This window comes from Lycium barbarum, chromosome 9, assembly GCF_019175385.1.
Source record: "Lycium barbarum isolate Lr01 chromosome 9, ASM1917538v2, whole genome shotgun sequence".
Taxonomy (NCBI): Eukaryota; Viridiplantae; Streptophyta; class Magnoliopsida; order Solanales; family Solanaceae; genus Lycium; species Lycium barbarum.
In genome coordinates, this window is record NC_083345.1 from 112,628,788 (window position 1) to 112,642,258 (window position 13,471).

Genomic DNA, 13,471 nt, shown 5'->3' on the forward strand with positions numbered 1-13,471 from the left:
ATAGTTCCCGAGCTTTCTCTTTAGAACCAAGAATCCTCGAGGACCATTGGTGTTCGTTGAAAACTCAGTGGATAATGGACCCTTGTGGTTCCCAAGCTTCATCATATGTAGTTATGTACTATATGAGGTCTTGAGTTTCTATCCCTCAATTCAAATGTAGACAAACCCCCTTTTATAGGCATAATGATTTTAGAAAATGAAGTTTGAATGGTTTTGTAATAAGGCATATATTTGCTTATGATATACTCCCTTTGTCCCAAATTATGTGACACTTTTCGCTTTTCGAGATTCAAACATTGTAAGCTTTGACCAACATTTTAAAAATATATTTTCTCATTTTATTGACATGAGAAGAATTGCAACTTCTGGTACTTTTCATATAGTTTTTGGATAACTAAATCTTAATTTTAAAATACTGAGTCGATTTAATCTAATTTAGCTTCAAAGATCACTCAAATTGACTCTCGGGAAGTGAACATAAACTGGGAAGGAGGGAGTAGTAAATATGTAACGTGTGCTTTATTGTTGTAAAAATGTCACATCAATGCATAAGCGATGGATTGCTATATTGGCTTACTCTAACAATTCAATAATCTCCTTGTTATCAGGCCACTCAAACAGAAGAATTTTCTACACTACACATTAGTTCAAAACTTTTGAGTGAAGAGCTTGTCCATTTTGGGAAAGCGAGCAAAGTAGTTTTGGATAAGCTAAAAGAGAAAGTGGGTCAAATTTAATTAGGATGAAAGGAGTTCTTGTGAAGGGTGAATGTGTTCTTGTGATATTAAAATATCATTATAATGCCAACAGGGACCTTGATACAACATTATGTCGAAGAATATCTTCAACCTTGTATCTATATTTATACGGGAACTAAATGTGGTCCTTTCCATGATAACATAATCTCCAGATTTAGCGAAAACATATTTTCTCAACTTCGTCAAGTAACTATCTGGAGGGTGGTTTTGCCCTTCATTGAGCTATTATTTTTTGAGCCAACTTTAGCTCTAAATTTTTTGTTTAGAAGATTTAAAGTAATACAGGAGTAAATTATATTGGAGACAAGAATTCTGTGTGTATCCACTATTAGAATATCAAGAGAATATTTGTCTAGATTCATTGTACTTGAATAAGAAAAGCATAAAGATTGATACCTTAGGATATTGTGTAGTATTTAGTTATAGAGCGTATTGTACATAGCCTAAGACTCTTATAAGGAAAACCTCTTGTACATTGTTACCTGATCAAGTCAACGAGAAGTTATTTTAATTTTATTTTTATCTTTATATGACATCAGAGTATGATCTTGGTAGATACTTAAATAGCTTCAATTACTGGCTGGAGGTTTCGACCAATATGTGCCGCTCGAGTGACCAACTTTTTATTCTTTCTTCTTCCTTTCAGCATCTGATGCAGTTCCTCTCTCCACTAACCTCTGCCGCTACTCGCTGGATAAATTTTCAAGCGTCTCTTCTCTCTTCAGTGACCATTAATGCATCACTTCTCTCTGACAATAGTTAGGGTGCCGCTCCACTCTCTAGATTGTTCAAGCACCATTCATCTCCCCGACATCCCTTTTGGTGCCACTAGCTGATACATTTTTCTAAACCTTGAGTTTCTTGTCATTTCTGCCAAATCAACTTACGCTTAAGTCCTAGAGATTTGCAACATCATATCTCTTTTCTGCGATTGAGAATGGATTCCTTTCCTTGTATAGTTTAAGGACCTTTGTTTGATGAGGTAAGTAAATTCATTGAAGGCATCAAGAAGATGCAGAATTACAAACTTGATTCCACTAGTCCCAATACATGTGAATTCAACTAGGACCAGGAGCTTACAAAATCCAAAAAATGGTTTACGTGCTATTTACAAGTGAGAGTTTACACCAACTAAACAGACCCATAAGACACCTAGCCTTCAAGGAATGACTTGGAGTTGAGCTACCATCAAACATTTATGTTTCCTTTATGTCATATACACCAAAAATACTAGCAGAGAATGTTCTTCATATATTGCTAATGGTTTTATCTAACTTTCCATGCGCTCAGCTGTCATATACATCCTTAACAGGGAATGACATGACCCAGCTAACGCCAAAAATCAAGTGAAACATACTCCATAATTCTGCTACCGGACAATGGAGAAGTAGGCGGCTGATGTTTTCTTTTGCTGTGCGGTTACCAGCAACTTCCCTGAGAAAGAATTCCATCATCACATTTGTTTTTGGTGATTCAACACTATTCCAGTGTTATTTTGGCATCAGCTTTCTTTGCTTTCATAATAAACAAACTCAAGTTTGTTTCCCCACTTTGAATTTGAGGGGAGATGTTAGAATATCACGAGAATATGTCTAGATCTCATACATGTCTAGATCTATTGTACTTGAATAAGAAAATCTTATAAATTATTCTATAGGATACCTTAGGATATTCTGTATTTAGTTATAAATTATTTTTCTACTTTATTAGCTTAGAGATTGATTATCTACTATGTTGCTGATAACCTGCTTTTACATTGTTACTTGATCAAGTCAGTGAGGAGTTTTTCCTTTCTATTTTCACATTTACTCACCAATACATTTGGTACTTATATTATGTTTATAATTCACATAGATCCAAGTACGATAATATACAGTACTTTGCAGGATATTAACAAGAATCGTCCTATCAGAGAAGCACTTGCTTATGAGGATCAATTCTTCCGTGATCATCATGTACATGTCCTGCTATTTTTCATCTCATTGTTTTTTTATGGTAATTCTTTTACATTGTTACATGGTAGTTGGCGTTTCTTTGAAGGTGTACCGTGGTTTATCTGATCGATGTGGAATCCCGCAGTTGGCAAAGAAGCTAAATCAGGTTAGAGCAAAAACTGATGGAGAAAGGACGGAGACGCTGTCATATTTTCATATCAACGGTTCTAAATTTATTACATACTGTAGAGAAGTCTTTTGTGTTTCCGAGAGGTTGTTCAATGCCTAAAAATGCATCTTTAGAGCATTGCTGTAATTTTGAGGCAAAATTGGAAGATATAGTTGGAGTGAATGCAATTATCCTCAGAAGGCACTTGTCCTTTGTGGACTGTGGTCAACCTTATAGGAATTATTGAATTCATGTTTGGCCTTCATTTCTTGTGGGCATGGCATTCATGTTAACAATATCTTTTGCGCCTTTTTGTTGATTGATGCAATCGGAAAATGGTAACTTGGTTTACCATTATGCTTAGAAAGTTGGAATAGATCAGATATAAAATTCCTGTTTGACGGTCAATGTAGAAGGATATCATTGACTTATCTTCCTGTGATATAGATCTTTGTTTATGTTAAAAAAGTATTAGATAAGAGCATTAAACTTAAGATACTTTTGTTTTGTTTCAGATTCTGGAGCAGCATATTCGAAATGTTCTCCCCACTTTGAAGACCGATTTAACTTCTCATTTGGTTGCTGTTGAAAAAGAGTTACATGCTTATGGAGAGGCTTTGGAATCAAAAGTGAGAACAATCTGCTGTGATGTTATTTTAAATCTGTTGGCTGGGAAGTGATTATCTATAAATTACAATGTTAAGCATGGAAGAAATGATTGAAAGAGAATGCTTAATCAGACAATAACATAGATAAATGAATATTATTTAATTTAATAAAGATACCAAAATATGGATGGAGCAATGTATTTTACTACTAGAGAAAAGTAGGACATTGATTCTAACTTTACACCCTTGATTATCTTGTTGCATCTATGAGACAGGGAGAAAAAGGAGCGATGCTGTTGAATATTCTGACAAAGTACTCTGAAGGTGAGAAGTATCTAGGTTTCTTTTTATTGCAGTTTGCTAGTTCCATAGTTATATCATTCTGGAACGTCGTACTCCATCATACTTTTTTAGTTACTTGGATGATCACATGATTAATACTTTTAAATGTATGGCCTCAATATGGTCTGTTGAAATATGTCATCATCTCTATAAAAGCCATTAGAGAGAGCATATTTTTATTTACTTTGTTATGTCTTCAACATGTCCTCTCACGTGCGAGCTTGATTCGGGCCAAACACGTGAAGATCCTTTTCAATAATGGGTGACAATGAGACTCGAACCCAGGACCTCCTCCTGCTCTGATCCTTACCTCAACCCCAAAAGGTAGCTTATGAGGTAAGGATTACCCAAAATCATATAAAGAGACCTACCTATCCCTCCACAAGCATTATGGGACTCGATCTCTTGATAAAAAATGGACCTTAGGTTGAACTCAATCCTAAACGCTAGCTCATGCGCCAAGACCATGTAAAGAGACCTACCAATCTGTCAATGTAGGTCTTTGCAAACACCGCCCCACCCCCCACCCCCAAATCCCTCACATGCCCAAGACGGGATATTTGGAGAATGACAATATAACATAGGGATTTGACCTTGGGAAACCAAGAATTTGAATGGGTCTAGCTCTGATACCATGATGAAATGTGTGACTATCACATCTAAAAGCTTAAGTCGTTAGAGAACTCTTTTATTTACTTAATTAAGTCTTATTATTCAAATACGATAACATAGAATTTAATTTAGGTATGCATATTCTCTTTCCCAGATTGTCCGAGTGAAACTAGGCAATTATTAATCTGTAGCAACATTTAGTTCATTTGGACTCTTTTTGTCTCATTTTGGTTGACCTACTCTCCGTTTGTCTGAAAAGATTGATCTTTTCCTTGAAGTGGTAAACTTTGCAATTTAAAAAGATCAAAATAACATATAGTTTTTTTTTTTTTTTGAATTTGATAAACATCTGTCTTGTCAGTTATTCCCACAATCACTTCAACATTTTAACAAACAAAAAACACCTTCTTATGGTGTTGTCTTGATCATTTTTCTAGTCAAAGTACGTTAATCAAGTCAAACTAGAGGGAGTAGAATTTTTGATTGCTTCTAATGTTCTTGCATTTGTTGGTGATAAACAGCATTTTCTGCAGAGGTGGATGGTAATACTCAAGCAATGACAACTAAAGCATTGTCAGGGGGAGCACGGATTCACCACATATTCCAATCAATTTTTGTAAAGAGCTTGGAGGTGCAAATTTTTGTTCCTCAATTAGTTTCTTGTTGCTGCTGATCTTTCTTGGACTAACTTTTCTAATGAAGGTCTAAGTTCAATATTATTTTGATATTTCTTGCTTTAGATATTCCCAGGATTTTATATACTTAACAATGTTACTGATGGCTTTTAGCAGTAGCAGTAAGCTTTTAATGCTACATCAGATAGCTATGTTGCTTTTTGTGTCACTGTAGGATGTTGATCCTTGTGAAGATCTAAGTGATGAGGACATAAGAATAGCTATCCACAATGCAACTGGTCCAAGAAATGCGCTATTTGTGCCAGAGGTGCGTGCCATGACTGTAAATCTATGCCTCAAGCAGAGCACCTATAATTCTTTCTATTGTGGAAATCGTTGGGATGATACTGATGGTACAAGCGTTTTAGGTCCCATTTGAAGTTTTGGTTAAAAGACAAATTGCTAGGCTGCTAGATCCCAGCGTCCAGTGCTTGCGATTTGTCTATGATGAGCTTATAAAGGTGATGAAGGGTATTTTTGACCAATATGGTTTTTTACAGTTTCAGTATTTAGGTTTCCTCTCCCATGAGCATCATGTGAACACACACAAACTAGATCCTTGAGGCATAATGGATATTCAGTTGGACATACTTTTCGATATTCTTGCAGATTAGTCGTGCTTGTGAAGCAGTTGAAATGCGGCGCTTCTCAGAGTTAAGAAGGCGACTAGAGGATGTTACAGCAAGGTTTCTACGAGATGGTGTAAAGCCTGCTGAAAGAATGATAACAAATCTTATTGATATGGAGGTATTACTAACGGATTTGGGTCCATAACCATGGGTTCCAATGCTGTTCTCTGATTGTATATTTTTTGACCATTCTGCTTGAAGTAATGTGCTTAAACTAAAGGCTCCTTCAGTTTACAGACTGTAGATACTCATATGTCTTAAGAGTTTTTCTCACGCGAAAAAAGAACCAATTTTATAGATATATGAAAGCAAACTATGTCTCAATTCCAAACAAGTTGGTGTTAGCTATATGAATTCTCTACTGGAAATTTCCTTTTTTAGCATAAAAGTGTCAGACTCCTAAAAGTATAGTACCTAAAGTAAACGTACTAACATACATATTCCGAATTAGTTAGTGTCACCTTCATTTATTTTTTCCGCACTATGCTTTATCTATCGCCAAGTCGTGCATGATTCCCAGAGATTGTAGTTTTCCGAAGAACTTCCTTTCAAGTGATTTTAGGTCTACCTCGTTCCTTTTTTTTGTTTTTTTTTGACAATGGTAACATTTCTATATATTAATAGGTATACTATACCAAACTGTATAGTACCCAAGTAGACAATTACAAAAGTCGGATCATTCTAGCTATGTTTCTTTTACAAATTGTCTAGAACATCAAAAATATCTTCTGTTTCCCCTAAACATTCCTGTTTACACCAAAAATAAAAAAAGGGATAAGCAATTCATCTTCAACTTCTGTATGCTACACTGCTTGTTCTCAAAACATCTCTGGTTTCTCTCTTTCCACACAGCACACCGAATACATGCTGGGACAATCCTCCATCTCTCTCTGCATGGACAAGCTTCCTTCTCTGCTCCAGCTGTGTAGAACATCTTTTGCCCTTTCTGGCATTACCCAACTGATCCCCCTCAAAATAATGAATAATCTCCATATCTGCTGTGTCCACTTACAATGTAAAAAGAGATGGTTGCTTGTCTCTGCCTGTTCCCCACAAAATAAGCATCTAGTGCATAGCTGAACTCCTGTACTTCTTAATTTTTCCTTAGTCAAAACTGCTTCTTTGGCCACCAGGCAAGTGAAACATGCTACTTGATAAGGAATTTTTACCTTCCATATCAACTTCCAAGGCCAACATCCTACTTGATTGTTAACTCTGTTCAAATCTTTGTATGCCTCATTCACCTTGTATTTACCTTGAGCGTTCCCTTGCCAAACCATACAGTCTCCCCTTCCAGTGACCCCTTCCAACTGAGTTAAAGAACTATAGAACTCAGTTATCCTTCCCAATTCCCAGTCATTGAATAGTCTCCTAAAAGTTAGGTTCCATCCCTGTTCAGACCACACTTCAGCCACAGTAACCTCCTGTTGTTGACATAAGTTGTAAATATCTGGGAAAAGTTGAAATAGAGTTTCCTGGCCAATCCACTTATCCTTCCAGAAGGATACCTTCGTTCCATGACCAACTTTAAACCTTACCTTTCTAATCATCTTTGGCCATAGATTTCTGACTGATCTCCACACGCTGCACCCATAAGGAATTGCAACTGGATTGGTGGTCCAACTTCCTTCTTTCCCATATTTTGCTCCAACAACCTCCTTCCATAGAGGTTTTTTTTTCAGAGGCAAATCTCCATAGCCACTTCATCGACAAACTCTGATTTTGAGCTTTCAAGTTCCTGATTCCCAACCCTCCTTTCTTGTTGATTGTTAAGATATCCACTTGACTAAATGGATCTTCTTTTTGTCACTGTTGCCTTGCCATAAAAAATCTCTTCTGAGTCTGTCAATTCTCTCCTCTACAGTAACAGATATTGGAAATATGGACATCATACGCATCCAAGACAATACAGGGTTTGTCGTTCCCTTTTTAATACCTTCACATACCATGGTTTCGCAGTTTCGCACCTACAGACCTCTGCATCTGGAGGTCAATACAGGGTTATGGCCAAACCATCTCAAGTCTATGTTACTCGGAATCTTCACTTTCGGTGCCGCGCCCATGTCGACACGACATGGGTGTGGGTGTGGGATCCGTACCTAATCTGGTCAACCGATTTTGGATCCTTTGACCAAAATCGATATAGAAATTCTAGACAGATTCAATGATTTCTTTAATCATAACTAATGCTAAGGTGAAATTGAAGAAAATGGAATACCTTGTATATAAAAATTTCTATGTCACTCTGTTTCCTTTTATCTCCTTTGGGGATTCTCCTCTTGATGAATATTTTTTCCTCATGTTTTCCGCATAATATTCCATAATTTAGGTTTTATAACTCTATTTTTAGATATTTGAATTTTTTTGCCGAATCCCCGCACCCGTATCTGTAACTGGATCCGTATCCCCAAATCTTAAAATTTAGATCATGAAGGATCCGTCATCTAGATCCACACCCATATCGGACACCCGCACCGTGTCCGAGTAACTTAGTCTCAAGTGGCCTCCTCTCATTTAATCCTCCACGTGGACTACTAGCACCTTCTGGTTATGTGGTTATTTTTTGTCTTGTCTCGTAGATTGCACATCCATCTTAGCATCTTCATCCTTTCGACACTGATAGTCTGATAGTCTGATCCTGTAGATGGGTTGTACTTTAACAGCCAAACATTCACTCCCATATCAAATAGTTAGTTTTATAACTGATCTAAGAATTGTATAGATATGAATATGTCCATACTCTAATTGCCACTTGGAGTAATGTTTCAAGGTTTTTAATGGATATTAACAAGCTTCAGTTTCTTTTCATTTGAAAGGTTTTTTTCCTTGAGGGTTGGGATGGGTGGGTTTCTCATTTTTATGAATTTGCTGAAAGTTGGGATGGCCTAGAAATGTATTTTGTATTAATCCTCCATTCTTTTATAGTCTACCTTGGACTATTGAGAAGTAAAAATTCAAATAAGCTGTAAAAAGACACAAGGGGTTTGAAAATGCTCCCAGGCACACTCCCCAAGAAAGTTCTCTCTCCTACTTTTTAGGAGGGGATCTAACCCTTTTCCGGTGACTTTCTACCGGAATTTCTTTCTATCTCTCCCATCAATTCTCAAGTTATTACCTTCTGTGATATCTTATCCTTCTCTTTCAGTTCGACAACTTAGATTCTCTTCTCAAACATGGGTGACAATAGGATTTACTTCAATGCAGGGTTTAAATCCTTTGACATTACTAGATGGTCTTCTGGAAACTCTGACTGGTATGAATGGGTAGAAAGAAGTAGAAAGATGATGAGGAGGACATCCATAAGTAGAAAAATCATGGAGTGGATCATTTTCACTTTGAAAGAAGCCTCAACAGATCAGAAGAAAGTGGTGAGGAGATGGAAAACTTCTGAACGAGAAGCAGAGCACTTTTGCACCAGGAAACATAATGAGCATGGGAGATATATGAGCATCCTATCTTTAAATGGTAGTGGCAGATCAGTCCTCATTATTCCAGAGCCTGTATTGAATGCTGGATGGGTTGACTTAGCATTTAAGATTGAAAGATTCATTAAGTGCCACTCAAAGCAGGAACAAGCAGCCCCTCCTAGAATTAATGAAACCAACTACCCTTTCTCAAAGGTAGTACAAGAGAGTAAATGGCAGTCGAGAAATCTCCGTACAGCAGAGGTTAAAAGCAAGAAGGGAAGCATTGAAATATCAGAATCATCTGCAAATCAGGAAAATGGGCTCTTGAAGAGATGTTTAGTTGGATGTTGTGGAGAAAAGTCAAAGGAAAAACCTACCCTAGCAGATATAAGGAGATGGTCTTCATCCAACTGGAAAAAGGCTATTGGGTTAAACATCTACGAGCTTTACAATGATATGTTCCTATTTGAATTCCCAAATAGACATATGGCTGAACAAACTCTCCAAGGACAATGGAGGTGGAAGAACATCTGTTTTAACCTCGAATGGTGGAGCCCATTATCAGGAAGTGTCTCAAACTCCATTGAAGTAAAGGAGACTTGGATCAGAGCAGTGGGCATTCCACTGCATTTGTGGTCACAGAAAATTTTCCAAGAAATAGGTGAAATCTGTGGGGGATGGGTGGCTACAGAGGAGGAGACAGAACTCAAGAACCATATGAAATGGGCAAGAATCTTGGTGTCCAATGATGGTAGATTTATTCCAAGGGAGGTGTCGATCAATCGTAATGGAATCACATATTACTTCCCAATCTGGGTGGAAAGTAAAACGAGATTCGAAATCACACCGGAAAAGGAAGGAAGAACCATCAGAGATGCTGCTGTAGATGATGCTGTGAAAGATCCAGGTAAAGCTATTGCATGCTGGGTAAAAGGAGATGACCTCTGCAAAGAAGTACAAGAATCTCATCCTCCTAGGGATTCTAAAGATATGCATCACATGGGACTGTCAGATACAGTAGTTGACTTCCCATCAGAGGTATCATGTGATGGGCAAGTGAACAGTTTAAATGAAATTTCAGGATTGGGCCGGGTATGTGAGCCCACACCTCAGAAACCTCTGAAAGTGATAAATGGGCCTGATTTTGCTGGACAAGTTATCTTTAATGACTTAACTTGTGATTATTACTTGCCCTCAACATTGTACAACAACAATTGGCACTGCATGACCATGGCTGAGCTCTCAAAACAAAAAGAAAAGCATGCATGCACACAAACTGCAAAGGAAGGGAACACTTTTGCAGAAGTGGTGATGAACTTGTCTAGGGAGGTGATTGGGGAAACTTCAAAAGGGGTGGAAAAAGATGATTGGCAGATGGTGGCTGGGGAAAGTGGTGGAAAGTGGGTGGCAGAGGACCCATCTGAGATAGCAGATCTGAATCCTTTCAATGCTATTGAAAACTGGGAAGTTGAGGAGGCAGAGCCTATCCAAATTCAGCAACAGCAAACAATCATGGATAAAGAGCAAGAAGCTTCGGTATGGGTACAACAAAATATGAGCAAATTCAACAAAATCTTTGGGGTAGATTTCCAGGGGCACGAGGAAGAGGCTATGGAACTATTACTGCAAATTGACAGCAGTAGACAAGCAAGAAGAATGGTGCAGGATTCTGAATGCAGAAAAACAAGGTTTAAGGGTGCACAAGAGCTGAAAGGTCTTGTTTCTTTTGATGTTAAATACAAGAGCAATGGGAATAGGTACAAGGGGAGAAGTATCATCCCTGTTTCTTAATGCAGTTCAAACTAGTAACATGGAATGTTAGGGGATTAAACAATAGGGACAAAAGGCGACTGGTGAGCAGTTTAGTTTTTGACTGGAGAGCAGATATCATCTGTTTTCAGGAAACTAAAATTGAGGGTGACATTACAGATCTGGTGAAACAAATCTGGGGGGGGAGATGGATTAATTTTGCTTGTTTGGAAGCTAGTGGAACAAGAGGGGGGATTCTGTTGATGTGGGATAAAAGAGTATGGAGGGGGGATATTCTTGAAATAGGTGCTTACACTCTAACCTGCAAGTTTGAAGCACAATTACAAAACTTCTCATGCCATATCACAGGAGTGTATGCTCCAAACTCTTATAAAGAAAGGAGACTGGTGTGGGAAGAATTAGGTTCTGTGAGGGGCTTAATGGAAGGGCCATGGGCTGTTTGTGGAGATTTTAATGTCACCAGGTTTATCTCAGAGAAGAAAAACTGTACTCAAAGAACCAGGGGGATGAAGGAATTTTCTGATTTCATTGAAGACATGAACCTAATTGACCTACAGCTTGAGGATGCTACTTATACTTGGTTCAAAGGTGACAATCTAGAGATAGCTTCTAGAATTGACAGGATACTAATCTCAAAAGAGTTTGATGATAGTTTCAACAATTTGAAACAGATTCCTCTTCAAAGACTGGTTTCAGACCATATTCCTGTTGCTTTACAAGGTGGTTCATGGAATAGGAGTAAGAGTTATTTTAAATTTGAAAACTGGTGGCTAGGCTCCGAGGGTTTTGTGGATAGAGTTAGGGGTTGGTGGAATTCTTTCAACTTCACAGGCAAACCAGACTACATACTTGCTTGTAAATTAAAAGCTCTAAAGTCTAATCTCAAGACTTGGAGCAGAAGTGAGGATGGAAACTTGGGCTCTAAAAGAAGAAGTTTGCTAGGACAGATGGCTGAAATGGATGTAGTGCTGGAAGAAAGAGCCCTAACAGAAGAGGAATCAATCAAGAAGGCAACTTTGCTTATGGAGTATGAGGAGTTGGTCAAGAATGAAGAAATATCTTGGAGACAGAAATCAAGATCACTCTGGTTAAAAGAAGGGGACAAGAACACTAAGTTCTTTCACAAAATGGCAAATGCTCACAGAAGATATAACAATATTGATCAGCTTGTGATTCAGGGAGAAACAATTGAGGAGCCAGCTAGAATTGAAGAAGAGATAATTGATTACTATCAAACGCTGTATTCTGAGACTACACAATGGAGGCCAGCCTGTAACTTCACAAATTGCCCTACTATATCAGAGGAGGAAAAGGAGTCTTTACAAGGCAGTTTTGAAGAAAATGAAGTATTGAGATGTCTAAAATTGTGTGCAGTTGACAAAGCTCCAGGCCCTGATGGATTCACCATGGGTTTCTTCATCAAATGTTGGGAAGTAGTGAAGCATGACATAATGAACACTTTTCACAACTTCCATGAGCAAGGAATTTTTGAGGAAAGTTTTAATGCAACTTTCATTACTCTCATTCCTAAGAAGAAAGGTGCTAAAGAACTAAGGGACTTCAGGCCTATCAGTTTGATAGGCAGTATTTATAAAATCTTTTCCAAAGTGTTGACTGAAAGAATGAAAGGGGTCATTGCAAAACTAGTGGACTCCCAGCAGATGGCCTTCATTAAGGGCAGACAAATTATGGATGCTGTGCTAATAGCTAATGAAGCAGTAGATTCCAGGTTTAAGCAGAAGAAACCTGGAATCCTTTGCAAGTTAGATATTGAAAAAGCATATGATCATGTAAACTGGAGGTACTTACTCCAGGTTTTGGAGATGATGGGTTTTGGACAGAAATGGATCCAATGGATCAAATTCTGCATATCAACTGCTAGTTTCTCAGTTCTGATTAATGGTTCCCCAGCAGGTTTTTTTAAAGCACAAAGAGGTCTCAGGCAAGGTGACCCCTTGTCACCTTTCCTATTTTTGATTGCAATGGAAGGTCTAAACAATATGATCAAGACAGCAAAGGTGAATAGGTGGATAAATGGTTTTGAGGTGGCTAGAGCTGGTAATGAAAGTCTGGAGGTGACACATCTCCAATATGCAGATGACACACTGATCTTTTGTGATGCTGAAGAGGAGCAACTAAGGTTTTTAAGGATGATACTAGTCTTATTTGAAGGAATCTCTGGGCTGCACATTAATTGGAGGAAGAGTTTTTTGTATCCTATCAATGAAGTCCCAAACATGAACTTGTTGGCTGCAAATCTAGGTGGTGAAGTAGGTACTTTGCCAACTATCTATCTGGGAATGCCTCTGGGAGCCAAATCTAATTCAACAGAGATTTGGAACAATGTGATTGAAAAATGTGAGAGGAAACTAGCCAGATGGAAAAGCCAATATTTGTCCTTGGGGGGTAGAGTGACACTCATCAACTCGGTCCTTGATGCTCTACCAACATATATGATGTCCCTGTTTCCAATTCCAACAGGGATTATTAAGAGGTTGGATAGCATTAGGAGGAAATTCCTGTGGCAAGGAAATAAAGAAAAAAAAGGATTTCACTTGGTGAAGTGGA

The 13,471-nt window shown here is 37.9% G+C and overlaps 1 protein-coding gene across 2 annotated transcripts in view; it reads left to right on the top strand.

The window, feature by feature from the left end:
- Positions 1-13,471, top strand: part of LOC132609454 (dynamin-related protein 3A-like) — a 34,710-nt gene that overhangs the window by 5,974 nt on the left and 15,265 nt on the right. For both annotated transcript variants that reach the window (XM_060323442.1, XM_060323441.1), the window contains exons 5-12: positions 2,645-2,713; positions 2,799-2,858; positions 3,377-3,490; positions 3,745-3,793; positions 4,945-5,054; positions 5,273-5,365; positions 5,466-5,558; positions 5,707-5,844. In XM_060323442.1, the coding sequence (XP_060179425.1) occupies positions 2,645-2,713; positions 2,799-2,858; positions 3,377-3,490; positions 3,745-3,793; positions 4,945-5,054; positions 5,273-5,365; positions 5,466-5,558; positions 5,707-5,844 (726 nt within the window). The remainder of the gene's footprint in view (positions 1-2,644; positions 2,714-2,798; positions 2,859-3,376; positions 3,491-3,744; positions 3,794-4,944; positions 5,055-5,272; positions 5,366-5,465; positions 5,559-5,706; positions 5,845-13,471) is intronic.